This window comes from Gobius niger, assembly GCF_951799975.1.
Source record: "Gobius niger genome assembly, chromosome: 9".
NCBI lineage: Eukaryota > Metazoa > Chordata > Actinopteri > Gobiiformes > Gobiidae > Gobius > Gobius niger.
The window spans coordinates 9,502,002-9,527,966 of NC_136860.1; the positions used below are offsets into that span (position 1 = coordinate 9,502,002).

Genomic DNA, 25,965 nt, shown 5'->3' on the forward strand with positions numbered 1-25,965 from the left:
TGCACAATATTCACAAAACTTTGCAGACCTGCCCAAAAACACTGCAGCTGCATCTCATAAATGCTGTTAGAGTTGTTGTTGTTCTGATTTTTGAAGCTTGTGGATTACGTTTTGTTTTGTAAAGTTATCATCATGTGGAGAACACAGTAGATAAGTGGTGTTTAGAGGCTTTAATCTCCGTGATAAGAAGTTCAGCTCACCGTTTTCAGCTGCTTCGACGACGGGGGCCTCAGTGGAAGCAGGATCTGCTTGTGCAGCGGCTGCATCTGCTTCTACAAGACATGATCACCCGGAGACAGCAGGGATGTTGTTATTGTTGGATGTAAATCATAATTCAGTAACTCTTTTACAGTAAGCTAGCTAGAGCAGGTCATGACAACAGAAATAAGCAAGTCTGAGAGTTCTGGAACAGAGGAATAGGGCAGGCTACCTTTCTTTTTGAATGACTGTGTGACATAGTGTCGACCTCAGCGTTTTGATTGACTCAAGCAAATTTAACGCATGTATTAAAAAAAGAAAATGAACAAGAAAAAAAGGGGTCTTAGGCTGTTCTGAAGTCAAACTTGTAAGAAACACAAAGTCATCTCGACACACAGCATGGAGAGATGGTATTAATAACGTCTGCTAAGGCATCAGACTGAAGCTTCAACCCACCTGCGTCCTGGGCCATTATGGCTCCAACCAGGAGAGTGAAGATCACCAACTTCATTGTGGACATCTCTACAATTACAGCAATAAAACGTCAGATGGAACCATACTGTACTTCAAAACACAAGCTCAGACCCACTATGACTAACAAAGATATTCAACGACAGGGTTCAGCTTCGAAGAATGTCCGTTTCAGAGATTTAAGCAAAACCTTTTGGAACAATCAACATTTAGGAAAGAGAACTTAAATCTGAACATTCGAGATCAGTGCAAGGCTTTCATAAAGGAGGCCTTCAGACTGCACTCACCGTAGAAGATGGCGATGATAGTTGTTTGGGACCTGGGATGATGAAATCTGGAAAGAACTCGTGGATTTCACCAAAGGCTCTGTTGAGTTGTCTGAATACCACGGTTTATAAAGAGCCCCCCATGTGGGTGGACGTGGGCGGGTGGACTGGATGAACGCGGCTGGTCACCAGTGAGGACCAAAAAAGGAGATGACGGGCAAATTTTGTCTGTTTTCAGATAGTCTAAGGTTCAGGGGTTCAGTTTTTGGTGCATGTAGTACTTGGGCAATGGATCAAATCAATATATGGTCCACAGTGGTCCCAAACTGGCGGACCTGGGTCCAGATCCAGACCTCCAGAGGCTTGAGACCGGAACTCAAAGCCTTTTCATCATCTCCATATACTTAATATGTGGCGAAATTAACAATTGAATAAACAAAATAAAAAACACATGGAATTATTGATTCTCTGATCAACTCTGCTTCGTAAATAGTCAAACAGTGCTAATGTTTTACATAGTTAAGAACAAAGACTGCATTATCCTTTGTGGACCTCGAACAGATTTATTTGGGGACCCCTGGACTAAAGACTGATCTGAGCAATTTTCCACCTTCCAACCATGATGGCCCAATACCTTCTCATGCTTAACACTCTACCTCCAGACGCCTCCGTACATACAAAACGCCCACTACCCCCTCCTCGGTCCATCCCGGTCCTCTCCGCCGGGTGCAGGTCCCGGAGGAGCTTGAGGAGAGCAAGTGAACAGCAACGAACTTATGAAATAAAAAATAAAACTCCTAATAAAGTAATAATGGGGTAAACAAGCTGTAAACGTCGGTATGTAAAACTCGGATGTTCCTCACATTCTTTTCATGTGTGGTGCGATCTGACCTGTGGAGCTTGACATGGAATAGAGTTGATCCGTGTTTTTGTTGGCGACGGAGGAACAGAGTAGCGGGTTGGCTACTCTCTCTCAAACAGAGAGGATGTGGAATGTTGCTCCATAATTAAAATAGCAATTAATTTTTCGGAGCGGGGTGGAGCGAGGCGAACATGGAATCTGGGTGTAATGAAGCAAATATATAAATGGGACCATTTACTGTATGTATTCACATTGTATGACACCTTTTAAAGCAGGTGAATAATAGTATACGGTATAGTGAAAAGCTTGCGAAGGCGTGGGGACAACATGTGTTGAAGTTGGCACAACCAGCGCCAGTGCAAACAGAAAGGGTTATGCCATCCTACACAGACGCCTACTACTTTATTTACTAGACCTTGTGCCATCGTCAGCATAACATCTCTACCCTCCTGTTCCGCTCACTGACCTCCCACTCACACCACGCCATGCTCAAAGTGACTTCTCACCTTCCTTTGTCATGAGGACGCATGGACTGAACTGCAGCTGATTTATGTTCTTTTTTTTCTCTTTTAAGTAGTACTTGTTAGTAAACCTTTTTAGGCCTGACTTTAAACCTGCTGGTCCTGTTATAAATCTGGCTCTCTAAGAGTTATTTTTAAAGGATGAATTTAGTGTGACAAGTTTGAGAACTACAGACTTAGAGCTAGTTCTATAACTCCTGTCACCTCTGATCAACAGCACTTAGGGATTGAAGCGTTGAACCAACCCAATAACCCAAGACCTGCTCGTTCACAATGAAGTCTATTCCTTGAGCCGTTTCTCATTAACCAGGGCAGGGCACTTGCCATGGGTTGGATGCAGTAGATATCTCCTTAACTATGGACAATGGCTAAACATGTTTAGAGAAAAGCAAACACAAACATGTATTTTTCCAGATTTAAGGTCACAGTTGAATTCCAAGTGATATTTTTTTAATTTTAGTGTATAACCGGGTCTCTGCCCACGGGGCCCTGCCGGGCCCAGCCCGAAGGGACGACGTGGGCCCGCCCTCCTGTGGACCCACCACCCGCAGAGGGATCCGTAGGGGTCGGGTGCGAAGAGGACTGGGTGGCAGTCAGAGGCAGGTGCCTCGACGACCTGGTCCACATGCGCAGCTTCTGGCGTTCGGGACATGGAACGTCACCTCACTAGGGGGGAAGGAGCCTGAGCTTGTGCGGGAGGTTGAGAGATACCGACTAGATATAGTCGGGCTCACCTCCACGCACAGCTTGGGTTCCGGATCCCAACTCCTGGAGAGAGGCTGGACTCTCCATTTTTCTGGAGTTGCCCGCGGGGAGAGGCGGCGGGCTGGGGTGGGTTTGCTCATATCCCCCCAGCTCAGCCGTCACGTGTTGGAGTTCACCCCGGTGGACGAGAGGGTCGCGTCCCTACGCCTCCGGGTCGGGGACAGGTCTCTCACCGTTGTTTCGGCCTACGGGCCCAACATCGGTGCAGAGTACCCGGCCTTCTTGGAGTCCCTGGGAGGGGTACTTGATGGTGCTCCGACTGGGGACTCCATTGTTCTACTGGGGGACTTCAACGCCCACGTGGGTAACGACAGTGAGACCTGGGAGGGAGTGATTGGGAAGAACGGCCTCCCCGATCTGAACCCGAGTGGTGTTCTGTTATTGGACTTCTGTGCTAGTCGCAGTTTGTCCATAACGAACACCATGTTCGAGCACAAGGGTGTCCATAAGTGCATGTGGCACCAGGACACCCTAGGCAGGAGGTCGATGATCGACTTTGTAGTTGTGTCGTCTGACCTCCGGCTGCGTGTCTCGGACACTCGGGTGAAAAGAGGGGCTGAGCTGTCAACCGATCACCACCTGGTGGTGAGCTGGATCCGCTGGCAGGGGAGGAAGCCGGTCAGACCTGGCAGGCCCAAGCGTGTTGTGAGGGTCTGTTGGGAACGTCTGGCGGATCCCTCTGTCGGTGGGGTCTTCAACTCCCACCTCCGGAAGAGCTTCACCCAGATTCCGGGGGAGGCTGGGGACATGGAGTCCGAGTGGACTCTGTTCTCCTCCTCCATTGTCGATGCGGCTGCTCGTAGTTGTGGCCGTAAGGTCTCTGGTGCCTGTCGCGGCGGCAATCCCCGAACCTGGTGGTGGCGCCCGGAAGTAACGGATGCCGTCAAGCTGAAGAAGGAGTCCTACCTGGCCTTGTTGGCTTGTGGGACTCCTGAGGCAGCTGAGAGGTACCGGCAGGCCAAGCGTGCTGCAGCTCGTGCGGTCGCAGAGGCTAAAACTCGGGTCTGGGGGAAGTTCGGGGCAGCCATGGAGGAAGACTATCGGTCGGCCTCGAAGAAATTCTGGCAAACCATCCGGCGCCTCAGGAGGGGGAAGCAGTGCTTCACCAACACTGTTTACAGTGCGGGTGGGGGGCTGCTGACCTCGACTGGGGATGTCGTCGGACGGTGGAAGGAGTACTTCGAGGACCTCCTCAATCCCGCCGTCACGTCTTCCAATGAGGAAGCAGAGACTGGGGACTCGGGGGTGGGCTCGTCCATCACCCAAGCTGAAGTCACCGAGGTGGTGAGAAAGCTCCTCGGTGGCGGGGCTCCGGGGGTGGATGAGATTCGCCCTGAGTACCTTAAGTCTCTGGATTTTGTAGGACTGTCTTGGCTGACACGTCTCTGCAACATCGCGTGGCGGTCGGGGACAGTGCCCCTGGATTGGCAAACCGGGGTGGTGGTCCCTCTCTTTAAAAAGGGGGATCGGAGGGTGTGTTCCAATTACAGAGGAATCACCCTCCTTAGCCTCCCCGGTAAGGTCTACTCCAGGGTGCTGGAGAGGAGGATCCGGCCGATAGTTGAACCTCGGATTCAGGAGGAACAATGCGGTTTTCGTCCTGGTCGTGGCACACTGGACCAGCTCTACACCCTTCGTCGGGTGCTTGAGGGTTCGTGGGAGTTCGCCCAACCAGTCCACATGTGTTTTGTGGATCTGGAGAAAGCGTTCGACCGCGTCCCTCGTGGTGCCCTGTGGGGGGTGCTCCGGGAGTATGGGGTCCGGGGCCCTCTGTTAAGGGCTGTCCGTTCCCTGTATGACCGCAGCAGGAGCTTGGTTCGCATTGCCGGCAGTAAGTCAGACCTGTTCCCGGTGCGTGTTGGTCTCCGCCAGGGCTGCCCTTTGTCACCGGTTCTGTTCATTACTTTTATGGACAGAATTTCTAGGCGCAGCCAGGGGCCGGAGGGTGTCCGGTTTGGGAGCCTCAGAGTCTCATCTCTGCTGTTTGCGGATGATGTTGTTCTGATGGCTCCAACGAACCAGGACCTTCAGCGCGCTCTGGGGCGGTTTGCAGCCGAGTATGAAGCGGCCGGGATGAGGATCAGCACCTCCAAATCCGAGGCCATGGTTCTCCACCGGAAAAAGGTAGTTTCCCCTCTACAGGTCGGTGGGGAGTCCTTACCTCAAGTGGAGGAGTTCAAGTATCTCGGGGTCTTGTTCACGAGTGAGGGACGGATGGAGCGTGAGATCGACAGACGGATCGGTGCGGCGTCAGCAGTGATGCGGTCGCTGTATCGGTCTGTCGTGGTGAAGAGGGAGCTGAGTCGGAGGGCAAAGCTCTCGATTTACCGATCGATCTACGTTCCCACCCTCACCTATGGTCATGAGATTTGGGAAATGACCGAAAGGACAAGATCGCGAATACAAGCGGCCGAAATGAGTTTCTTTCGCAGGGTGGCTGGGCGCACCCTTCGAGATCGGGTGAGGAGCTCAGTTATTCGAGAGGAGCTCGGAGTAGAGTCGCTGCTCCTTCACGTCGAAAGGAGCCAGCTGAGGTGGCTCGGGCATCTGTTCCGGATGCCTCCTGGTCGCCTCCCGCGGGAGGTGTTCCAGGCATGTCCTAGTGGGACAAGGCCTCGTGGAAGGCCCAGGACACGGTGGTGGGACTATGTCTCCGAGCTGGCCTGGTGTCGCCTCGGGGTCCCCCCAGAACATCTCTGCTGAGACTGCTGCCCCCGCGACCCGGCCCCGGATAAAGCGGAAGAAAATGGATGGATGGATGGATGGATGGTGTATAACCTTTCCTAGTTTATATAGCTACTAGCTGAGACCCGGCCTTCGGCCGGGCCTCGCTAGTCTCCACATTTGATAGTCTGAGATTATGAGTGATTACAAAGAAATGTCCAACCCGTCACACAGTTCAGCTGTAGACCAGTGGTTCCCAACCCATTGCAAAAACTATGGCCACTACAAATGTTTAAAATAATGAATGCTAAAAATAATTTCAAACAAACTGCAATTTGAGTGTTTGATGCACCCGCACTCCTTTCTTATAAACTACATCGACAATATGTTCGCTAAACTCGGGGAATAGAATTCAAGAGACAGTGGGATAATTATGGATAAATATTAGGGGTTCAGCTCTAACGGTTCGGTTCACGGTGCAGGACCCGAGGTTTGGTGCATCACGGTAGTGTGCATTCAAAAAAATAATAAGTAGGTTTTGAAATGAAATAGCCTAATGATCGTTGTTAGACAGTATTTATAACCTTACAATAAAATTGGCAATGCGTTCAAAGCAGCTTTAGAATAAAATGTACCTCCGGGCTCACAATACGTGAAAGCAAAATAGAAAACAAATGGTCCAGCAGCAACGTAAAAAAAAAAGAAAAAAACTACGCAGTGCAGGCCATGCGCTCGTTAAGTGGTAGTTTCATTTTCGCTTGTACTCACACGGAGAATAAATCATTCGGAGCAGCGTGTTTGATTAGAGGCTCGTGTTTGAGCAGGTTTTGGGCAAATTTTTGCGTGTATTTTTCGGAGACAAAGCTTTGGAGACGGAATACGGCCAGGATTGGATCTTACGCATTTGTCTGCACCTCTGAAATGACGCAGCGCTGGATTTATAATGAACCACAGCCTCGGTCACTGCAGGAGAGACTTAAACAAAGACACGCAGATGTGTTTTGGAGGAGGTAACTGTACCTGTGTGGAGCGTCTACAGCTGCAGTTTAGGGTGAGTGACGATGACACACACGCACGCATGCGCACACCGCCCTGTTTTGATGCACGCGCGCACACATACACGCACCGACGCACACACAAACGCACGCGCACACACGCACACACCGCCCTGTTTGGATGCGCGCACACGCACGGCAGTCAGATCTCGTGCACTCGCGTTGTTGTGACGGCGGGTTGTCCTCGGACAGCAGCACCGCGGTCCATATGGACCCGTGGTCAATGCCCGCGGGCAGCGGGACCGCAACGTGGGGGCCGGCAGCGGATGTAATAATAATAATAATAATAATGCATTAGTCTTATATAGCGCTTTTCCAGACGCTCAAAGTCAGTGTACAATGTGATGCATTATTCATTCACCCCATACTCGGTGATGATAAGCGAGGCAACCAGTCTGCGCACATCAGCCCCCACCACCAACCACGCACACACTCACTACTGTCGCCAGGCTTCCTGGTGTTCCCAAACGGTCTCCCATCCCAGTCCTAACCAGGCCCTTCCCTGCTTAGCTTCCGAGGAAAGGTCTCCCATCCCAGTCCTAACCAGGCCCGTCCCTGCTTAGCTTCAAAGTCGGTATGGGAAATAAACATGGCGGCGCCCAGGCGGCGGCCATTGAGATTGCGTTTTCTATTATAGATAATGCAGTGACTAAAGAACATATGCAGCTCAAATTACTCACAGAATATTTTGTATATCAACATCTGTTAAAGCTGGGGATCCGTTTGAGGTTCAGAGCTCATCATGGGCTTAATGTGAAGCTAATGACCTGGGGAAGTTTTCTATTTACATTTGAAAAGGTAAAGATAAACACAATAGATAAGACACTGCGTTAAGAATTATTATGCTAATTGTATTTCAGTGTCAAAAACCTAAAAGAAAATATATATACGATAAGATAAGATAATCCTTTATTGATCTCACAAAGGAGAAATTCACTTGTTACAGAAGATCACTCTGAATTAAAAAAGTGCAGCTGATACAGAGATTATTGCACATGTTTCTTCACAGTCTTATTGTACAGTCTGACAGCAGTGGGGATGAAGGCTTTGCGGTAGCGCTCCGTCCTGCACTGAGGGTGTCTCAGTCTGCCACTGAGAGAGCTGCTCAGCTCTTCTACAGTCCCGTGCAGTGGGTGGGAGGTGTTGTCCATGATGGAGCTGAGCTTGGCTAACACCCTCCTGTCACTCACCTCCTCCACAGAGTCCAGGGGGCAGCCCAGGACGGAGCTGGCCCTCCTGACCAGCTTGTTCAGTCTGTTCTTGTCCCGCTCTGTGCTGCCCGGGGCCCAGCACACGGCAGCGTAGTGGAGAGCAGAGGCGACCACAGAGTCATAAAAAGTCCTGAGCAGAGGCCTGCTCACTCCAAACGACCTCAGTCTCCTCAGAAGGTGGAGGCGACTTTGGCCTTTCTTGTACAGGGAGTTGGTGTTGTGGAACCAGTCCAGTTTATTGTTGAGGTGAACACCCAGGTACTTGAAACTGTCCACCTCCTCAATGTCCTCCCCCTGGATGTTCAGCGATGTGTGCGGTAGTGGCTTCCTCGTGAAGTCGATCACCATCTCCTTCGTCTTACTGATGTTCAAGCACAGGTGGTTGCGCTCACACCAGTCCACAAAGTCTATGATGACCGACCGGTACTCCAGGTCGTTCCCCTTGGACACACAGCCCACGATGGCGGAGTCGTCGGAGAACTTCTGGAGATGACAACTGTCCGTGTTGTATGTGAAGTCCGATGTGTTGATGGTGAAGAGAAACGGTGAGAGGACGGTGCCCTGAGGGGCCCCGGTGCTGCAGACGACCACCTCAGACTCACAGCTGCGCAGCAGGTGTTGTGTTTCAGGGCCCTTTGAATCACTGAAATCTCAGACGCCTGTGATGATTGGTTGTCAGTTAAGCCCAGTTAAGGAAAAAACTACTGAAAAAGGACGTTCCACATCCTTAAGCAGACCATCATTTTCAAGCAAGAAAAGAATGAAAAAGAAGAAGAAGGCTCTCTGCTGATGAGAAGCGTGAAATAGTTGAATGCCTTGGACTAAGTATGGAAACCTTTGATATTTCATGAAAGATTAAGCGAAATCATTGTTCGAGGTTTCTGCACAACTGCAGCCTCTGGAGGGTCCCACACCTTGATGTTCGAGAGACTCCAGAGGCACCAGCAGCTTCAAATACCTGTTTGCTGCTTTGTAGCAGCTGTTCTCTTAATCTGATGTATTTGTCTGGCAGAAACCGTCTTCATTGTGCCTTTATCTGCACAAACCTGTGTGTGCTCTGAAACAGCCACAAATCTCTTGTTAGTACGATGATTACGCTTAATCTTTTGTGAAATATTGATGATTTCCATACTTTGTCCAAGGCATTCAACTCTTTCACGCTTCTCATCAGCAGAGAGATCCTTTTTCTTTCCCTTATTGCTTGAAAATGATCGTCTGCTTAATAATGGTTAACACCCTTTTCAAGAATTATTCCCTTAACTTGGCTTAAAGGCCCTATACCTAATTTCTTTATTGCCAACAATGAAAGGGGAAGCCACTACATTCAAATGTTCGTTGTGGTCCAAACTCATTAGCAACTTTCTGTATATTTTTATAGCATCCAAATTCTTTACTGGGACAAGTTTATAGGCACATTTCACAACTTGCAGGGTCACTTTTCAGGGTGACCCTGCACTAGACTAGATCTAGTCCAAAACTATTACTTTGTTCCTCATCATGTCAGCTTTCTTTGTTCTAAATTTCATTCATCTGTGACTCTGTATGTGACCACAGCACTACTTTGGATAGAATCAAAGTTCCGTCTGAACCCTGTCCCGCTGAAGTGTTTTTTGGAGTCCTGCAGCCGAACATATCAGTCATGTCAGCAAAGAAAAACATTTACAAGAACTCCTTTGTACCAAGAGCAGTAAAAGCTGAAATCTCTTTCAATCTATAAGAGAGGCTGTTCTTTCGTGTGGCCTGATGAGGCATTAGCCTGCATTATTTTCCCTTATTAATCATGTTTTGTACTTTGGTAATACAAGAAATGTGGTGCCACATGATGATGTTTTGGATGTTGATGTGTTTTTATGCGTAACAAATGTCCGCCTCTGTAGACGTTAAAGTTTTCATATTGGTTATCGTAATCTAGGTTTTACAGAGAAATTCTTATGGTAATAAAACTTACAAAAGAAAGTTGTTTAGCAGTATGCAGCCACACACTGATCAGTTTGATGCAGTGACAAACGTGTGCCAGAGAAACTGGAGAAGGTTGGCAGCGAGCAGCTGTAACAAGTCAAGGTAAAAGATCTTTCATACTATATTCTGAGGAAAGAAACACGACACATTTAAGTGACAAATGCTTCAGCTACATCCGATGTACAACACCGATATTTTCACTGGCATAAACTTTCAATGGGAACTTTAGTTTGCAAATTTGGGGGATTTTCTGTCAAAATTCTTAAATAAACTGTATGTTTTTGAATTTTGTTTTGAATAACTATTTGTCACTCATAAATTATTTTTTAGTTTTTGATCCATAAATGTCAGAACTCAGACCCGTACGTAAGTGTGAGGACCATATTATCATGTCAAAACATAACACAACTTTCCAAGACCTATATTCTGTTTAATCCTCTTTCTAACCGGGGCGGACTGGGACTAAGAACAGCCCTGGTCTCTGACCAGCCCTGCCTCGAAGGAAAATCATCCACCTTCCCTTTTAATTCAAATTTGATTTGATGCTGATGATTTCATGGATGCTTTTTAATCCTGTGCTCGCTTTTTCAGTGTAAAATCATTCATGTGCTGCAGTTTGTATAGAGGCAGCCTTCAGTTGTGTTACTTTCCTGTTTATTCCCATTAATTCCCATAAGCACTCCCTACGTATGCTTTCAGGTTAGTCTTTTACCATACAATGAACCACATATGACACCTTTGGTTTTATTATAAACCACACGAGACACGTCTGTGTTGTTTCCTCTCGCTGACCGCAGATCATTGAGCGTGATAACTCCTCAACACCCTCACACTTCTCTGACTCTGCAGCACTTTTTTCTGTGGGGTGTGGTTAACAATCATGTGATTTTACAGCTCTTTGCAGCTCCCCGTGTTCACCAGACACTGGAGGAAGCAGCGGTGCTAAAGCTAAGTGCATCTGGGAGACTGAAAAGGCTGAAGTGAATGAAATGAAACATCATGAACACAGCATGAATGAATGGAACTGCTTTTATTATTCCATGAGCTTTAAGACATCGAGTCAGTTTGGACAGAACAGTAAAGGTTTCATTCCACACATGCCGTCTCACTGCTCCTTGACTCGGTCTGGATTCTGGTCGATGCCTCTTAAGCTCACGAGTTGTGAGTTTAATCGTGTGAACAGATGAAGCTGTACGGTGTGTGGCAATCCTGATCATCCCAACACTCTTTCCCTGGAAATAAAAGGAGCACATTAACAAACATAAATCCACTTTGTGTTCATCCTGTGGAAGGACTGCATACCGGAGACATTTATAACTGCACAGTGCTGGTTTCCTCCAGATTGGTCGGGCTTTCCGTCGCACCACCCATTGTGGTCCGAATGGTCACTGTTTATCCACAGCCAGACGTTGTCCTAGATTGAGCAGAGACATAAAAACAATATGATTTATCTTTCTTCTCTTTTCTAACACGGCGAAAGAAATGAACCCATACAGCCTGTGCGTTGGAGTAACCGATCCATGCTCTCTGTCCGTGTGCCAGAACCTTCAAGAAGTCGTCCTCTTGGGAGTTGTGGACGGAGGCGAGGGTTCCATTCACCGACATACAATCTCTCTGAGAGAGACAGATGGAGATTCTCAGGGAAGGTTCTTCTTCAGTTCAGATACAAACCAGTTGGACTCACCTGAGCGTCAGCCCACGTCGAGAGCTTTGGAACAAGAGCGAAAGACCGGCCATTGAACTCTTTCCAATTGGCTGCAAATCAAACACAAAGAACAGGAGGTTTAATATTCAAGCGTGTCCTGGAGAGAAGCCCAAGAATGAGTCAACTGGACAAAGGTTTATGAAATGTGATATATATGTTTTATGGGGGCGATAACTGCTGCAGAATGTCTGGTCAATCTCTGTGATAAGAAGTTTAACACACAGGCTCACCTTCGATGGGGGCCTCGGTGGGAGGAGCATCTGTGCCTACAAGACATGATAACCCGGAGACAGCAGGGATGTTATTATTGTTGGATGTAAATCATAATTCAGTAACTCTTTTACAGTAAGCTAGCTAGAGCAGGTCATAAAACAACAAAAATAAGCAAGTCTGAGAGTTCTGGAATAGAGGAATGGGGCAGGCTACCTTTCTGTTTGAAAGACTGTGTGACAAACTGTCGACCTCAGCGTTTTCTGTCTCTTTCCGTTTTTGATGCCCTGACTTTTGATGTGACATGCCTGCGGGGGTCACTGTCTGCGCTGCATCATAGCAAGTGCAATAGGCAGAATGTCCGGTCAGGGCAGGGGTGCCGCCAGAAATTCTGGACCCTAAGGAAACAAACTTTTCTGGGGCCCCTACATTTTTTACAGATATAATTTAAAACAATAAACATGTCCCGTATCCTTTAAGAGAGATGGACATGTAGGCAGAACTAACCCATAACTAAACTAAAACTAGTTGAGCCCAAAGGGCTGAAAATCAAGACACACCAGGAGTAATGCCAGGACTAAACCAGTCCAGGACTTAACTAGTACTGAACCTAAACTGTTTGTTAACCAGGTCTAACAAAGTTATGTTCAACATCACTTTAAAATGGCCCAGTGGCGAGTCTCAAAATCATTTATCAAATGATCAAAGTTCAGCTTTCTTGCCAGTTTGCTTTCAATGGATAGTCTGGCAAGGTGACAAAGTCTTGCAACAAAACAAACCTCAGATCATTTTGAATCAGTTCCAGCTCACTGACTGAATGCTCTCTCGCCACCAGCAACAGTCACAGAGAGCGTGCAAAATATTCACAAAACTTTGCAGACCTGCCCAAAAATACTGCAGCTGCATCTCAAAAATGCTGTTAGAGTTGTTGTTGTTGTTGTTGTTGTTCTGATTTTTGAAGCTTGTGGATTACGTTTTGTTTTGTAAAGTGAGAGTAGATAGTAGATAAGTCGTTTTTAGAGGCTTTAATCTTCATGACAAGAAGTTCAGCTCACAGGCTCACCGTTTTCAGCTGCTTCGACGACGGGGGCCTCAGTGGAAGCAGCATCTGCTTGTGCAGCGGCTGCATCTGCTTCTACAAGACATGATAACCCGGAGACAGCAGGGATGTTGTTATTGTTGGATGTAAATCATAATTCAGTAACTCTTTTACAGTAAGCTAGCTAGAGCAGGTCATGAAACAACAGAAATAAGCAAGTCTGAAAGTTCTGGAACAGAGGAATAGGGCAGGCTACCTTTCTTTTTGAAAGACTGTGTGACAAACTGTCGACCTCAGCGTTTTGTTTCTCAAGCACATTTAACGTATGTATTAAAAAAAGAAAATGAATAAGAAAAAAAGGGGGTCTTAGGCTGTTCTGAAGTCAAACTTGTAAGAAACACACAGTCATCTCGACACACAGCATGGAGAGATGGTATTAATAACGTCTGCTGAGGCATCAGACTGAAGCTTCAACCCACCTGCGTCCTGGGCCATTATGGCTCCAACCAGGAGAGTGAAGATCACCAACTTCATTGTGGACATCTCTACAATTACAGCAATAAAACGTCAGATGGAACCATACTGTACTTCAAAACACAAGCTCAGACCCACTATGACTAACAAAGACATTCAACGACAGGGTTCAGCTTCGAAGAATGTCCGTTTCAGAGATTTAAGCAAAACCTTTTGGAACAATCAACATTTAGGAGAGAAGAACTTAAATCTGAACATTCGAGATCAGTGCAAGGCTTTCATAAAGGAGGCCTTCAGACTGCACTCACCGTAGACGATGGTGATGATAGTTGTTTGGGACCTGGGATGATCAAATCTGGAAAGAACTCGTGGATTTCACCAAAGGCTCTTTTGAGTTGTCTGAATACCACGGTTTATAAAGAGCCCCCCATGTGGGTGGACGTGGGCGGGTTGACTGGCTGAAAGCGGCTGGTCACCAGTGAGGACCAAAAAAGGAGATGACGGGCAAATTTTGTCTGTTTTCAGATAGTCTAAGGTTCAGGGGTTCAGTTTTTGGTGCATGTAGTTCTTGGGCAATGGATCAAATCAATATATGGTCCACAGTGGTCCCAAACTGGCGGACCTGGGTCCAGATCCAGACCTCCAGAGGCTTGAGACCGGAACTCAAAGCCTTTTCATCATCTTCATATACTTAATATATGCGGAATTAACAATTGAATAAACAATATAAGAAACACATGGAATTATTTATTCTTTGATCAACTCTGCTTCGTAAATAGTCAAACAGTGCTAATGTTTTACATAGTTAAGAACAAAGACTGCATTATTAACAGATTTATTTGGGGACCTCTGGACTAAAGACTGATCTGAGCGATTTTCCACCTTCCAACCATGATGGCCCAATACCTTCTAATGCTTAACACTCTACCTCCAGACGCCTCCGTACATACAAAACGCCCACTACCCCCTCCTCGGTCCATCCCGGTCCTCTCCGCCGGGTGCAGGTCCCGGAGGAGCTTGAGGAGATCAAGTGAACAGCAACGAACTTATGAAATAAAACTCCTTCTAAAGTAATAATGGGGTAAACAAGCTGTGAACTTCGGTGTGTAAAACTCAGATGTTGCTCACGTTCTTTTCATGTGTGGTGCGATCTGACCTGTGGAGCTTGACATGGAATAGAGTTGATCCGTGTTTTTATTGGAGAGTAGCGGGTCGGCAACAGAGGCCCTCGAGGCAAACATAGAGGATGTGGAATCTGGGTGTAATGAAGGAATAGTATACGGAATAGTATACGGTATACAGTGGTGAAAATCTTGCGAAGGCGTGGGGACATCATGTGTTGAAGTTGGCACAACCAGCGCCAGTGCAAACAGAAAGGGTTATGCCATCCCACACAGACGCCTACTACTTTATTTACTCGACCTTGTGCCATCGTCAGCATAACATCTCTACCCTCCTGTTCCGCTCACTCCCACTGACTTCCCACTCACACCACGCCATGCTCAAAGTGACTTCTCACCTTCCTTTGTCATGAGGACGCATGGACTGAACTGGTTTACATTCTTCTTTTTCTCTTTTAAGTAATACTTGTTAGTAAACCTTTTAGGCCTGACTTTAAACCTGCTGGTCCTGTTATGAATCTGGCTCTCTGAGAGTTATTTTTAAAGGATGAATATAGTGTAACAAGTTTGAGAACCACAGACTTAGAGCTAGTTCTATAACTCCTGTCACCTCTGATCAACAGCACTTAGGGATTGAAGCGTTGAACCAAGCCAATAACCCAAGACCTGCTCATTCACAATGAAGTCTATTCCTTGAGCCGTTTCTCATTAACCAGGGCAGGGCACTTGCCATGGGTTGGATGCAGTAGATATCTCCTTAACTATGGCCAATGGCTAAACATGTTTAGAGAAAAGCAAACACAAACATGCATTTATCCAGATTTAAGGTCACAGTTGAATTATAAGTGATATTTTTTAAATTTTAGTGCATAACCTTTCCTAGTTTATACAACTATAATGCAGTGACTAAAGAAGATATGTAGCTCAAATTACTCACAGAATATTTTGTATATCAACATCAACTGTGTCAAGTTTCACGCAAATCCAAAAAGAGGTCAGATGAATTGTAGTAACTTTTCCATGAAATGGTCTCACAGGCCTATACGGACAAATGCATGAGAATTCCACACCTCGGGGAGGGAGCATGGGGCACATTTTCTGTTAAAGCTGGGGATCCGTTTGAGGTACAGAGCTCATCATGGGCTTAATGTGAAGCTAATGACCTGGGGAAGTTTTCTATTTACATTTGAAAAGGTAAAGATAAACACAATAGACAAGACACTGCGTTAAGAATTATTATGCTACTTGTTTCAGTGTCAAAAACCTAAAAGAAAATATACATGGATGGTATTGTGTTTCAGGGCCCTTTGAATCACTGAAATCTCAGACGTGATGATTAGTTGTCAGTTAAGCCCAGTTAAGGAAAAAACTGCTGAAAAAGGACGTTCCACATCCTTAAGCAGACCATCATTTTCAAGCAAGAAAAGAAAGAAAAAGAAGAAGAAGGCTTTCTGCTGATGAGAAGCATGAAATAGTTGAATGCCTTGGACTAAGTATGGAAACCTTTGATATTTCATGAAAGATTAAGCGTAATCATTGTTCGAGGTTTATGCACAACTGCAGTCTCTGGAGGGTCCTACACCCTGATGTTCGAGAGACTCCAGAGGCACCAGCAGCTTCAAATACCTGTTTGCTGCTTTGTAACAGCTGTTCTCTTAATCTGATGTATTTGTCTGGCAGAAACCGTCTTCATTGTGCCTTTATCTGCACAAACCTGTGTGTGCTCTGAAACAGCCACAAATCTCTTGTTAGTACGATGATTACGCTTAATCTTTTGTGAAATATTGAAGATTTCCATACTTTGTCCAAGGCATTCAACTCTTTCACGCTTCTCATCAGCAGAGAGATCCTTTTTCTTTCTCTTATTGCTTGAAAATGATCGTCTGCTTAATAATGGTTAACACCCTTTTCAAGAGTTATTCCCTTAACTTGGCTTAATGGCCCTATACCTGATTTTTTTATTGCCAACAATGAAAGGGGAAGCCTCTACATTCAAATGTTAGTTTTGGTCCAAACTCATTAGCAACTTTCCATATATTTTTATAGCATCCAAATTCTTTACTGGGACAAGTTTATAGGCACTTTTCAGGGTGACCCTGCACAAGACTAGATCTAGTCCAAAACTGTAATATTACTTTGTTCCTCATCATGTCAGCGTTCTTTGTTCTAAATTTCATTCATCTGTGACTCTGTATGTGACCACAGCACTACTTTGGATAGAATCAAAGTTCCGTCTGAGCCCTGTCCCGCTGAAGTGTTTTTTGGAGTCCTGCAGCCGAACAAATCAGTCATGTCAGCAAAGAAAAACATTTACAAGAACTCCTTTGTACCAAGAGCAGTAAAAGCTGAAATCTCTTTCAATCTGTAAGAGAAGCTGTTCTTTCGTGTGGCCTGATGAGGCATTAGCCTGCATTATTTTCCCTTATTAATCATGTTTTGTGCTTTGGAAATACAAGAAATGTGGTGCCACATGATGATGTTTTGGATGTTGATGTGTTTTTATGCATAACAAATGTCCGCCTCTGTAGACATTAAAGTTTTCATATTGGTTATCGTAATCTAGGTTTTACAGAGAAATTCTTATGGTAATAAAATTCACAAAAGAAAGTTGTTTAGCAGTATGCAGCCACACACTGATCAGTTTGATGCAGTGACTGGAGAAGGTTGGCAGCGAGCAGCTGTAACAAGTCAAGGTAAAAGATCTTTTATACTATATTCTGAGGAAAGAAACACGACACATTTAAGTGACAAATGCTTCAGCTACATCCGATGTACAACACCGATATTTTCACTGGCATAAACTTTCAATGGGAACTTTAGTTTGCAAATTTGGGGGATTTTCTGTCAAAATTCTTAAATAAACTGTATGTTTTTGAATTTTGTCTTGAATAACTATTTGTCACTCATAAATTATTTTTTAGTTTTTGATCCATAAATGTCAGAACTCAGACCCGTACGTAAGTGTGAGGACCATATTATCATGTCAAAACATAACACAACTTTCCAAGACCAATATTCTGTTTAATCCTCTTTCTAACAGGGACTAAGAACAGCCCTGGTCTCTGACCAGCCCTGCCTCGAAGGAAAATCATCCACCTTCCCTTTTAATTCAAATTTGATTTGATGCTGATGATTTCTTGGATGCTTTTTAATCCTGTGCTCGCTTTTTCAGTGTAAAATCATTCATGTGCTGCAGTTTGTATAGAGGCAACCTTCAGTTGTGTTACTTTCCTGTTTATTCCCATTAATTCCCATAAGCACTCCCTACGTATGCTTTCAGGTTACCTTTGGTTTTATTATAAACCACACGAGACACGTCTGTGTTGTTTCCTCTCACTGACCGCAGATCATTGAGCGTGATAACTCTTAAACTGCAGCACTTTTTTCTGTGCGGTGTGGTTAACAATCATGTGATTTTACAGCTCTTTGCAGCTCCCCGTGTTCACCAGACACTGGAGGAAGCAGCGGTGCTAAAGCTAAGTGCATCTGGGAGACTGAAAAGGCTGAAGTGAATGAAATGAAACGTCATAAACACAGCATGAATGAATGGAACTGCTTTTATTATTCCATGAGCTTTAAGACATCGAGTCAGTTTGGACAGAACAGTAAAGGTTTCATTCCACACATGCCGTCTCACTGCTCCTTGACTCGGTCTGGATTCTGGTCGATGCCTCTTAAGCTCACGAGTTGTGAGTTTAATCGTGTGAACAGATGAAGCTGTACGGTGTGTGGCAATCCTGATCATCCCAACACTCTTTCTCTGGAAATAAAAGGAGCACATTAACAAACATAAATCCACTTTGTGTTCATCCTGTGGAAGGACTGCATACCGGAGACATTTATAACTGCACAGTGCTGGTTTCCTCCAGATTGGTCGGGCTTTTCGTCGCACCACCCATTGTGGTCCGAATGGTCACTGTTTATCCACAGCCAGACGTTGTCCTAGATTGAGCAGAGACATAAAAACAATATGATTTATCTTTCTTCTCTTTTCTTACACGCCGACAGAAATGAACCCATACAGCCTGTGCGTTGGAGTAACCGATCCATGCTCTCTGTCCGAATGCCAGAACCTTCAAGAAGTCGTCCTCTTGGGAGTCGTGGATGGAGGCGAGGGTTCCATTCACCGACATACAATCTTTCTGAGAGAGACAGATGGAGATTCTCAGGGAAGGTTCTTCTTCAGTTTAGATACAAACCAGCTGGACTCACCTGAGCGTCAGCCCACGTCGAGAGCTTTGGAACAAAAGCGAAAGATCGGCCATTGAACTCTTTCCAATTGGCTGCAAATCAAACACAAAGAATAGGAGGTTTAATATTCAAGCATGTCGTGGAGAGAAGCCCAAGAATAAAAAGCATTAGCTGATATATATGTTTTATTAAAGCTGGGGATCCGTTTGAGGTACAGAGCTCATCATGGGCTTAATGTGAAGCTAATGACCTGGGGAAGTTTTCTATTTACATTTGAAAAGGTAAAGATAAACACAATAGACAAGACACTGCGTTAAGAATTATTATGCTACTTGTTTCAGTGTCAAAAACCTAAAAGAAAATATACATGGATGGTATTGTGTTTCAGGGCCCTTTGAATCACTGAAATCTCAGACGTGATGATTAGTTGTCAGTTAAGCCCAGTTAAGGAAAAAACTGCTGAAAAAGGACGTTCCACATCCTTAAGCAGACCATCATTTTCAAGCAAGAAAAGAAAGAAAAAGAAGAAGAAGGCTTTCTGCTGATGAGAAGCATGAAATAGTTGAATGCCTTGGACTAAGTATGGAAACCTTTGATATTTCATGAAAGATTAAGCGTAATCATTGTTCGAGGTTTATGCACAACTGCAGTCTCTGGAGGGTCCTACACCCTGATGTTCGAGAGACTCCAGAGGCACCAGCAGCTTCAAATACCTGTTTGCTGCTTTGTAGCAGCTGTTCTCTTAATCTGATGTATTTGTCTGGCAGAAACCGTCTTCATTGTGCCTTTATCTGCACAAACCTGTGTGTGCTCTGAAACAGCCACAAATCTCTTGTTAGTACGATGATTACGCTTAATCTTTTGTGAAATATTGAAGATTTCCATACTTTGTCCAAGGCATTCAACTCTTTCACGCTTCTCATCAGCAGAGAGATCCTTTTTCTTTCTCTTATTGCTTGAAAATGATCGTCTGCTTAATAATGGTTAACACCCTTTTCAAGAGTTATTCCCTTAACTTGGCTTAAAGGCCCTATACCTGATTTTTTTATTGCCAACAATGAAAGGGGAAGCCTCTACATTCAAATGTTCGTTGTGGTCCAAACTCATTAGCAACTTTCCATATATTTTTATAGCATCCAAATTCTTTACTGGGACAAGTTTATAGGCACATTTCACAACTTGCAGGGTCACTTTTCAGGGTGACCCTGCACAAGACTAGATCTAGTCCAAAACTGTAATATTACTTTGTTCCTCATCATGTCAGCGTTCTTTGTTCTAAATTTCATTCATCTGTGACTCTGTATGTGACCACAGCACTACTTTGGATAGAATCAAAGTTCCGTCTGAGCCCTGTCCCGCTGAAGTGTTTTTTGGAGTCCTGCAGCCGAACAAATCAGTCATGTCAGCAAAGAAAAACATTTACAAGAACTCCTTTGTACCAAGAGCAGTAAAAGCTGAAATCTCTTTCAATCTATAAGAGAAGCTGTACTTTCGTGTGGCCTGATGAGGCATTAGCCTGCATTATTTTCCCTTATTAATCATGTTTTGTGCTTTTAAAATACAAGAAATGTGGTGCCACATGATGATGTTTTGGATGTTGATGTGTTTTTATGCATAACAAATGTCCGCCTCTGTAGACATTAAAGTTTTCATATTGGTTATCGTAATCTAGGTTTTACAGAGAAATTCTTATGGTAATAAAACTCACAAAAGAAAGTTGTTTAGCAGTATGCAGCCACACACTGATCAGTTTGATGCAGTGACTGGAGAAGGTTGGCAGCGAGCAGCTGCAACAAGTAAAGGTAAAAGATCTTTTATACTATATTCTGAGGAAAGAAACACGACACATTTAAGTGACAAATGCTTCAGCTACATCCGATGTACAACACCAATATTTTCACTGGCATAAACTTTCAATGGGAACTTTAGTTTGCAAATTTGGGGGATTTTCTGTCAAAATTCTTAAATAAACTGTATGTTTTTGAATTTTGTCTTGAATAACTATTTGTCACTCATAAATTATTTTTTAGTTTTTGATCCATAAATGTCAGAACTCAGACCCGTACGTAAGTGTGAGGACCATATTATCATGTCAAAACATAACACAACTTTCCAAGACCAATATTCTGTTTAATCCTCTTTCTAACAGGGACTAAGAACAGCCCTGGACTCTGACCAGCCCTGCCTCGAAGGAAAATCATCCACCTTCCCTTTTAATTCAAATTTGATTTGATGCTGATGATTTCTTGGATGCTTTTTAATCCTGTGCTCGCTTTTTCAGTGTAAAATCATTCATGTGCTGCAGTTTGTATAGAGGCAACCTTCAGTTGTGTTACTTTCCTGTTTATTCCCATTAATTCCCATAAGCACTCCCTACGTATGCTTTCAGGTTACCTTTGGTTTTATTATAAACCACACGAGACACGTCTGTGTTGTTTCCTCTCACTGACCGCAGATCATTGAGCGTGATAACTCTTAAACTGCAGCACTTTTTTCTGTGCGGTGTGGTTAACAATCATGTGATTTTACAGCTCTTTGCAGCTCCCCGTGTTCACCAGACACTGGAGGAAGCAGCGGTGCTAAAGCTAAGTGCATCTGGGAGACTGAAAAGGCTGAAGTGAATGAAATGAAACGTCATAAACACAGCATGAATGAATGGAACTGCTTTTATTATTCCATGAGCTTTAAGACATCGAGTCAGTTTGGACAGAACAGTAAAGGTTTCATTCCACACATGCCGTCTCACTGCTCCTTGACTCGGTCTGGATTCTGGTCGATGCCTCTTAAGCTCACGAGTTGTGAGTTTAATCGTGTGAACAGATGAAGCTGTACGGTGTGTGGCAATCCTGATCATCCCAACACTCTTTCTCTGGAAATAAAAGGAGCACATTAACAAACATAAATCCACTTTGTGTTCATCCTGTGGAAGGACTGCATACCGGAGACATTTATAACTGCACAGTGCTGGTTTCCTCCAGATTGGTCGGGCTTTTCGTCGCACCACCCATTGTGGTCCGAATGGTCACTGTTTATCCACAGCCAGACGTTGTCCTAGATTGAGCAGAGACATAAAAACAATATGATTTATCTTTCTTCTCTTTTCTTACACGCCGACAGAAATGAACCCATACAGCCTGTGCGTTGGAGTAACCGATCCATGCTCTCTGTCCGTGTGCCAGAACCTTCAAGAAGTCGTCCTCTTGGGAGTTGTGGACGGAGGCGAGGGTTCCATTCACCGACATACAATCTTTCTGAGAGAGACAGATGGAGATTCTCAGGGAAGGTTCTTCTTCAGTTTAGATACAAACCAGCTGGACTCACCTGAGCGTCAGCCCACGTCGAGAGCTTTGGAACAAGAGCGAAAGACCGGCCATTGAGCTCTTTCCAATTGGCTGCAAATCAAACACAAAGAATAGGAGGTTTAATATTCAAGCATGTCGTGGAGAGAAGCCCAAGAATAAAAAGCATTAGCTGATATATATGGTTTATGGGGGCGACAGCTGCTGCAGAATGTCTGATAAATCTCTGTGATAAGAAGTTTAACACACAGGCTCACCTTCGATGGGGGCCTCGGTGGGAGGAGCATCTGTGCCTACAAGACATGATAACCCGGAGACAGCAGGGATGTTATTATTGTTGGATGTAAATCATAATTCAGTAACTCTTTTACAGTAAGCTAGCTAGAGCAGGTCATAAAACAACAAAAATAAGCAAGTCTGAGAGTTCTGGAATAGAGGAATGGGGCAGGCTACCTTTCTTTTTGAAAGACAGTGTGACAAACTGTCGACCTCAGCGTTTTCTGTCTCTTTCCGTTTTTGATGCCCTGACTTTTGATGTGACATGCCTGCGGGGGTCACTGTCCGCGCTGCATCATAGCCAGTGCAATAGGCAGAATGTCCGGTCAGGGCAGGGGGGCCGCCAGAAATTCTGGGCCCTAAGGAAACAAACTTTTCTGGGGCCCCTACATTTTTTACAGATAGAATTTAAAACAATAAACATGCCCCGTATCCTTTAAGAGGCATGTACATGTAGATAGAACTAACCCATAACTAGACTAAAACTAGTTGAGCCCAAAGGGCTGAAAATCAAGACACACCAGGAGTAATGCCAGGACTAAACCAGTCCAGGACTTAACTAGTACTGAACCTAAACTGTTTGTTAACCAGGTCTAACAAAGTTATGTTCAACATCACTTTAAAATGGCCCAGTGGCGAGTCTCAAAATCATTTATCAAATGATCAAAGTTCAGCTTTCTTGCCAGTTTGCTTTCAATGGATAGTCTGGCAAGGTGACAAAGTCTTGCAACAAAACAAACCTCAGATCATTTTGAATCAGTTCCAGCTCACTGACTGAATGCTCTCTCGCCACCAGCAACAGTCACGGAGAGCGTGCACAATATTCACAAAACTTTGCAGACCTGCCCAAAAACACTGCAGCTGCATCTCATAAATGCTGTTAGAGTTGTTGTTGTTCTGATTTTTGAAGCATGTGGATTACGTTTTGTTTTGTAAAGTTATCATCATGTGGAGAACACAGTAGATAAGTGGTGTTTAGAGGCTTTAATCTCCGTGATAAGAAGTTCAGCTCACCGTTTGCAGCTGCTTCGACGACGGGGGCCTCAGTGGAAGCAGCATCTGCTGGTGCAGCGGCTGCATCTGCTTCTACAAGACATGATCACCCGGAGACAGCAGGGATGTTGTTATTGTTGGATGTAAATCATAATTCAGTAACTCTTTTACAGTAAGCTAGCTAGAGCAGGTCATGAAACAACAGAAATAAGCAAGTCTGAAAGTTCTGGAACAGAGGAATAGGGCAGGCTACCTTTCTTTTTGAAAGACTGTGTGACATAGTGTCGACCTCAGCATTTTGTTTCTCAAGCACATTTAACGTATGTATTAAAAAAAGAAAATGAATAAGAAAAAAAGGGGGTCTTAGGCTGTTCTGAAGTCAAACTTGTAAGAAACACACAGTCATCTCGACACAGCATGGAGAGATGGTATTAATAACGTCTGCTGAGGCATCAGACTGAAGCTTCAACCCACCTGCGTCCTGGGCCATTATGGCTCCAACCAGGAGAGTGAAGATCACCAACTTCATTGTGGACATCTCTACAATTACAGCAATAAAACGTCAGATGGAACCAAACTGTACTTCAAAACACAAGCTCAGACCCACTATGACTAACAAAGACATTCTACGACAGGGTTCAGCTTCGAAGAATGTCCGTTTCAGAGATTTAAGCAAAACCTTTTGGAACAATCAACATTTAGGAGAGAAGAACTTAAATCTGAACATTCGAGATCAGTGCAAGGCTTTCATTAAGGAGGCCTTCAGACTGCACTCACCGTAGACGATGGCGATGATAGTTGTTTGGGACCTGGGATGATCAAATTGCCGTCAATCTGGAGAGAACTCGTGGATTTCACCAAAGGCTCTGTTGAGTTGTCTGAATACCACGGTTTATAAAGAGCCCCCCATGTGGGTGGACGTGGGCGGGTGAACTGGCTGAACGCGGCTGGTCACCAGTGAGGACCAAAAAAGGAGATGACGGGCAAATTTTGTCTGTTTTCAGATAGTCTAAGGTTCAGGGGTTCAGTTTTTGGTGCATGTAGTACTTGGACAATGGATCAAATCAATATATGGTCCACAGTGGTCCCAAACTGGCGGACCTGGGTCCAGACCCAGACCTCCAGAGGCTTGAGACCGGAACTCAAAGCCTTTTCATCATCTCCATATACTTAATATGTGGAGGAATTAACAATTGAATAAACAATATAAAAAACACATGGAATTATTGATTCTTTGATCAACTCTGTTTTGTAAATAGTCAAACAGTGCTAATGTTTTACATAGTTAAGAACAAAGACTGCATTATTAACAGATTTAGTTGGGGACCCCTGGACTAAAGACTGATCTGAGCGATTTTCCACCTTCCAACCATGATGGCCCAATACCTTCTCATGCTTAACACTCTACCTCCAGACGCCTCCGTACATACAAAACGCCCACTACCCCCTCCTCGGTCCATCCCGGTCCTCTCCGCCGGGTGCAGGTCCCGGAGGAGTTGAAGAGATCAAGTGAACAGCAACGAACTTATGAAATAAAACTCCTTCTAAAGTAATAATGGGGTAAACAAGCTGTAAACGTCGGTGTGTAAAACTCGGATGTTCCTCACGTTCTTTTCATGTGTGGTGCGATCTGACCTGTGGAGCTTGACATGGAATAGAGTTGATCCGGGTTTTTGTTGGAGATGAACAGAGGCCCTCGAGGCAAACATAGAGGATGTGGAATCTGGGTGTAATGAAGGAATAGTACACGGAATAGTATACGGTATACAGTAGAGAAAAGCTTGCGAAGGCGTGGGGACATCATGTGTTGAAGTTGGCACAACCAGCGCCAGTGCAAACAGAAAGGGTTATGCCATCCCACACAGACGCCTACTACTTTATTTACTAGGCCTTGTGCCATCGTCAGCATAACATCTCTACCCTCCTGTTCCGCTCACTCCCACTGACCTCCCACTCACACCACGCCATGCTCAAAGTGACTTCTCACCTTCCTTTGTCATGAGGACGCATGGACTGAACTGCAGCTGATTTATGTTCTTTTTTTTCTCTTTTAGGTAGTGCTTGTTAGTAAACCTTTTCAGGCCTGACTTTAAACCTGCTGGTCCTGTTATAAATCTGGCTCTCAGAGAGTTATGATGATGTACTTAGTGTGACAAGTCTGAGAACCACAGACTTAGAGCTAATTCTATAACTCCTGTCACCTCTGATCAACAGCACTTAGGGATTGAAGCGTTGAACCAACCCAATAACCCAAGACCTGCTCGTTCACAATGAAGTCTATTCCTTGAGCCGTTTCTCATTAACCAGGGCAGGGCACTTGCCATGGGTTGGATACAGTAGATATCTCCTTAACTATGGACAATGGCTAAACATGTTTAGAGAAAAGCAAACACAAACATGCATTTTTCCAGATTTAAGGTCACAGTTGAATTATACAGTGCCTCTCATAAGTATTCATACACCTTGAACTTTTGCACATTTTGTCATGTTTACAACCCTAAACATAAAGATTTTATTTTGATTTTTTTACTGAACGTTCACACACAAGTAACCGACAACTGTGAAGTGAAAGCAAAATGATACATGATTCTGTTATTTTTCAAAAAATAGAAAAGTGAAAAGTGGGACTTGCATAAGTATTCATACAGCATGAATTAATACTTTGTGGAACCCCCTTTTGCTGCA

The 25,965-nt window shown here is 44.7% G+C and overlaps 3 protein-coding genes and 1 long non-coding RNA gene across 5 annotated transcripts; all 4 read right to left on the reverse strand.

Annotated features, from left to right (window-relative positions):
• Positions 1 to 209: 209 nt before the first annotated feature.
• Positions 210 to 24,143, reverse strand: LOC306967828. 2 transcript variants are annotated; one of them, XR_013793211.1, is made up of 3 exons: positions 24,058 to 24,143; positions 23,755 to 23,818; positions 210 to 272 (listed from the first exon to the last, which is right to left on the reverse strand). It is a non-coding gene; the product is annotated as an uncharacterized lncRNA (long non-coding RNA). The 2 variants fall into 2 exon arrangements; XR_013793212.1 differs by lacking the exon at positions 210 to 272 and adding an exon at positions 23,314 to 23,373.
• On the reverse strand, positions 11,016 to 13,469 carry LOC306968275 (type-2 ice-structuring protein-like; the record flags this gene model as incomplete). The annotated part of the gene is made up of 6 exons (XM_079563617.1): positions 11,016 to 11,204; positions 11,275 to 11,386; positions 11,467 to 11,586; positions 11,657 to 11,727; positions 11,908 to 11,943; positions 13,406 to 13,469. The coding sequence occupies 6 exons, from the start codon at positions 13,467 to 13,469 to the stop codon at positions 11,140 to 11,142; spliced, it is 468 nt and encodes a 155-aa protein (XP_079419743.1). The 3' UTR covers positions 11,016 to 11,139.
• LOC306967381 (lectin-like) lies at positions 18,093 to 18,805 on the reverse strand. The gene is made up of 4 exons (XM_079562386.1): positions 18,734 to 18,805; positions 18,544 to 18,663; positions 18,352 to 18,463; positions 18,093 to 18,281 (listed from the first exon to the last, which is right to left on the reverse strand). The coding sequence occupies exons 2-4, from the start codon at positions 18,652 to 18,654 to the stop codon at positions 18,217 to 18,219; spliced, it is 288 nt and encodes a 95-aa protein (XP_079418512.1). The 5' UTR covers positions 18,655 to 18,663; positions 18,734 to 18,805; the 3' UTR covers positions 18,093 to 18,216.
• Positions 21,380 to 22,554, reverse strand: LOC306968276 (ladderlectin-like; the record flags this gene model as incomplete). The annotated part of the gene is made up of 6 exons (XM_079563618.1): positions 21,380 to 21,581; positions 21,652 to 21,763; positions 21,844 to 21,963; positions 22,034 to 22,104; positions 22,269 to 22,304; positions 22,494 to 22,554. The coding sequence occupies 6 exons, from the start codon at positions 22,552 to 22,554 to the stop codon at positions 21,517 to 21,519; spliced, it is 465 nt and encodes a 154-aa protein (XP_079419744.1). The 3' UTR covers positions 21,380 to 21,516.
• Positions 24,144 to 25,965: the final 1,822 nt, after the last annotated feature.

Coding starts and splice junctions, on each gene's coding strand:
- LOC306967381 (XM_079562386.1), bottom strand. CDS start 18,654: ATGTCGGTGAATGGAACCCTCGCCTCCATCCACGACTCCCAAGAGGAC. Junction 18,464..18,543: donor GTTACTCCAACGCACAGGCT/GTATGGGTTCAT, acceptor TGCTCAATCTAG/GACAACGTCTGGCTGTGGAT. Junction 18,282..18,351: donor TGCAGTTATAAATGTCTCCG/GTATGCAGTCCT, acceptor TTTTATTTCCAG/AGAAAGAGTGTTGGGATGAT.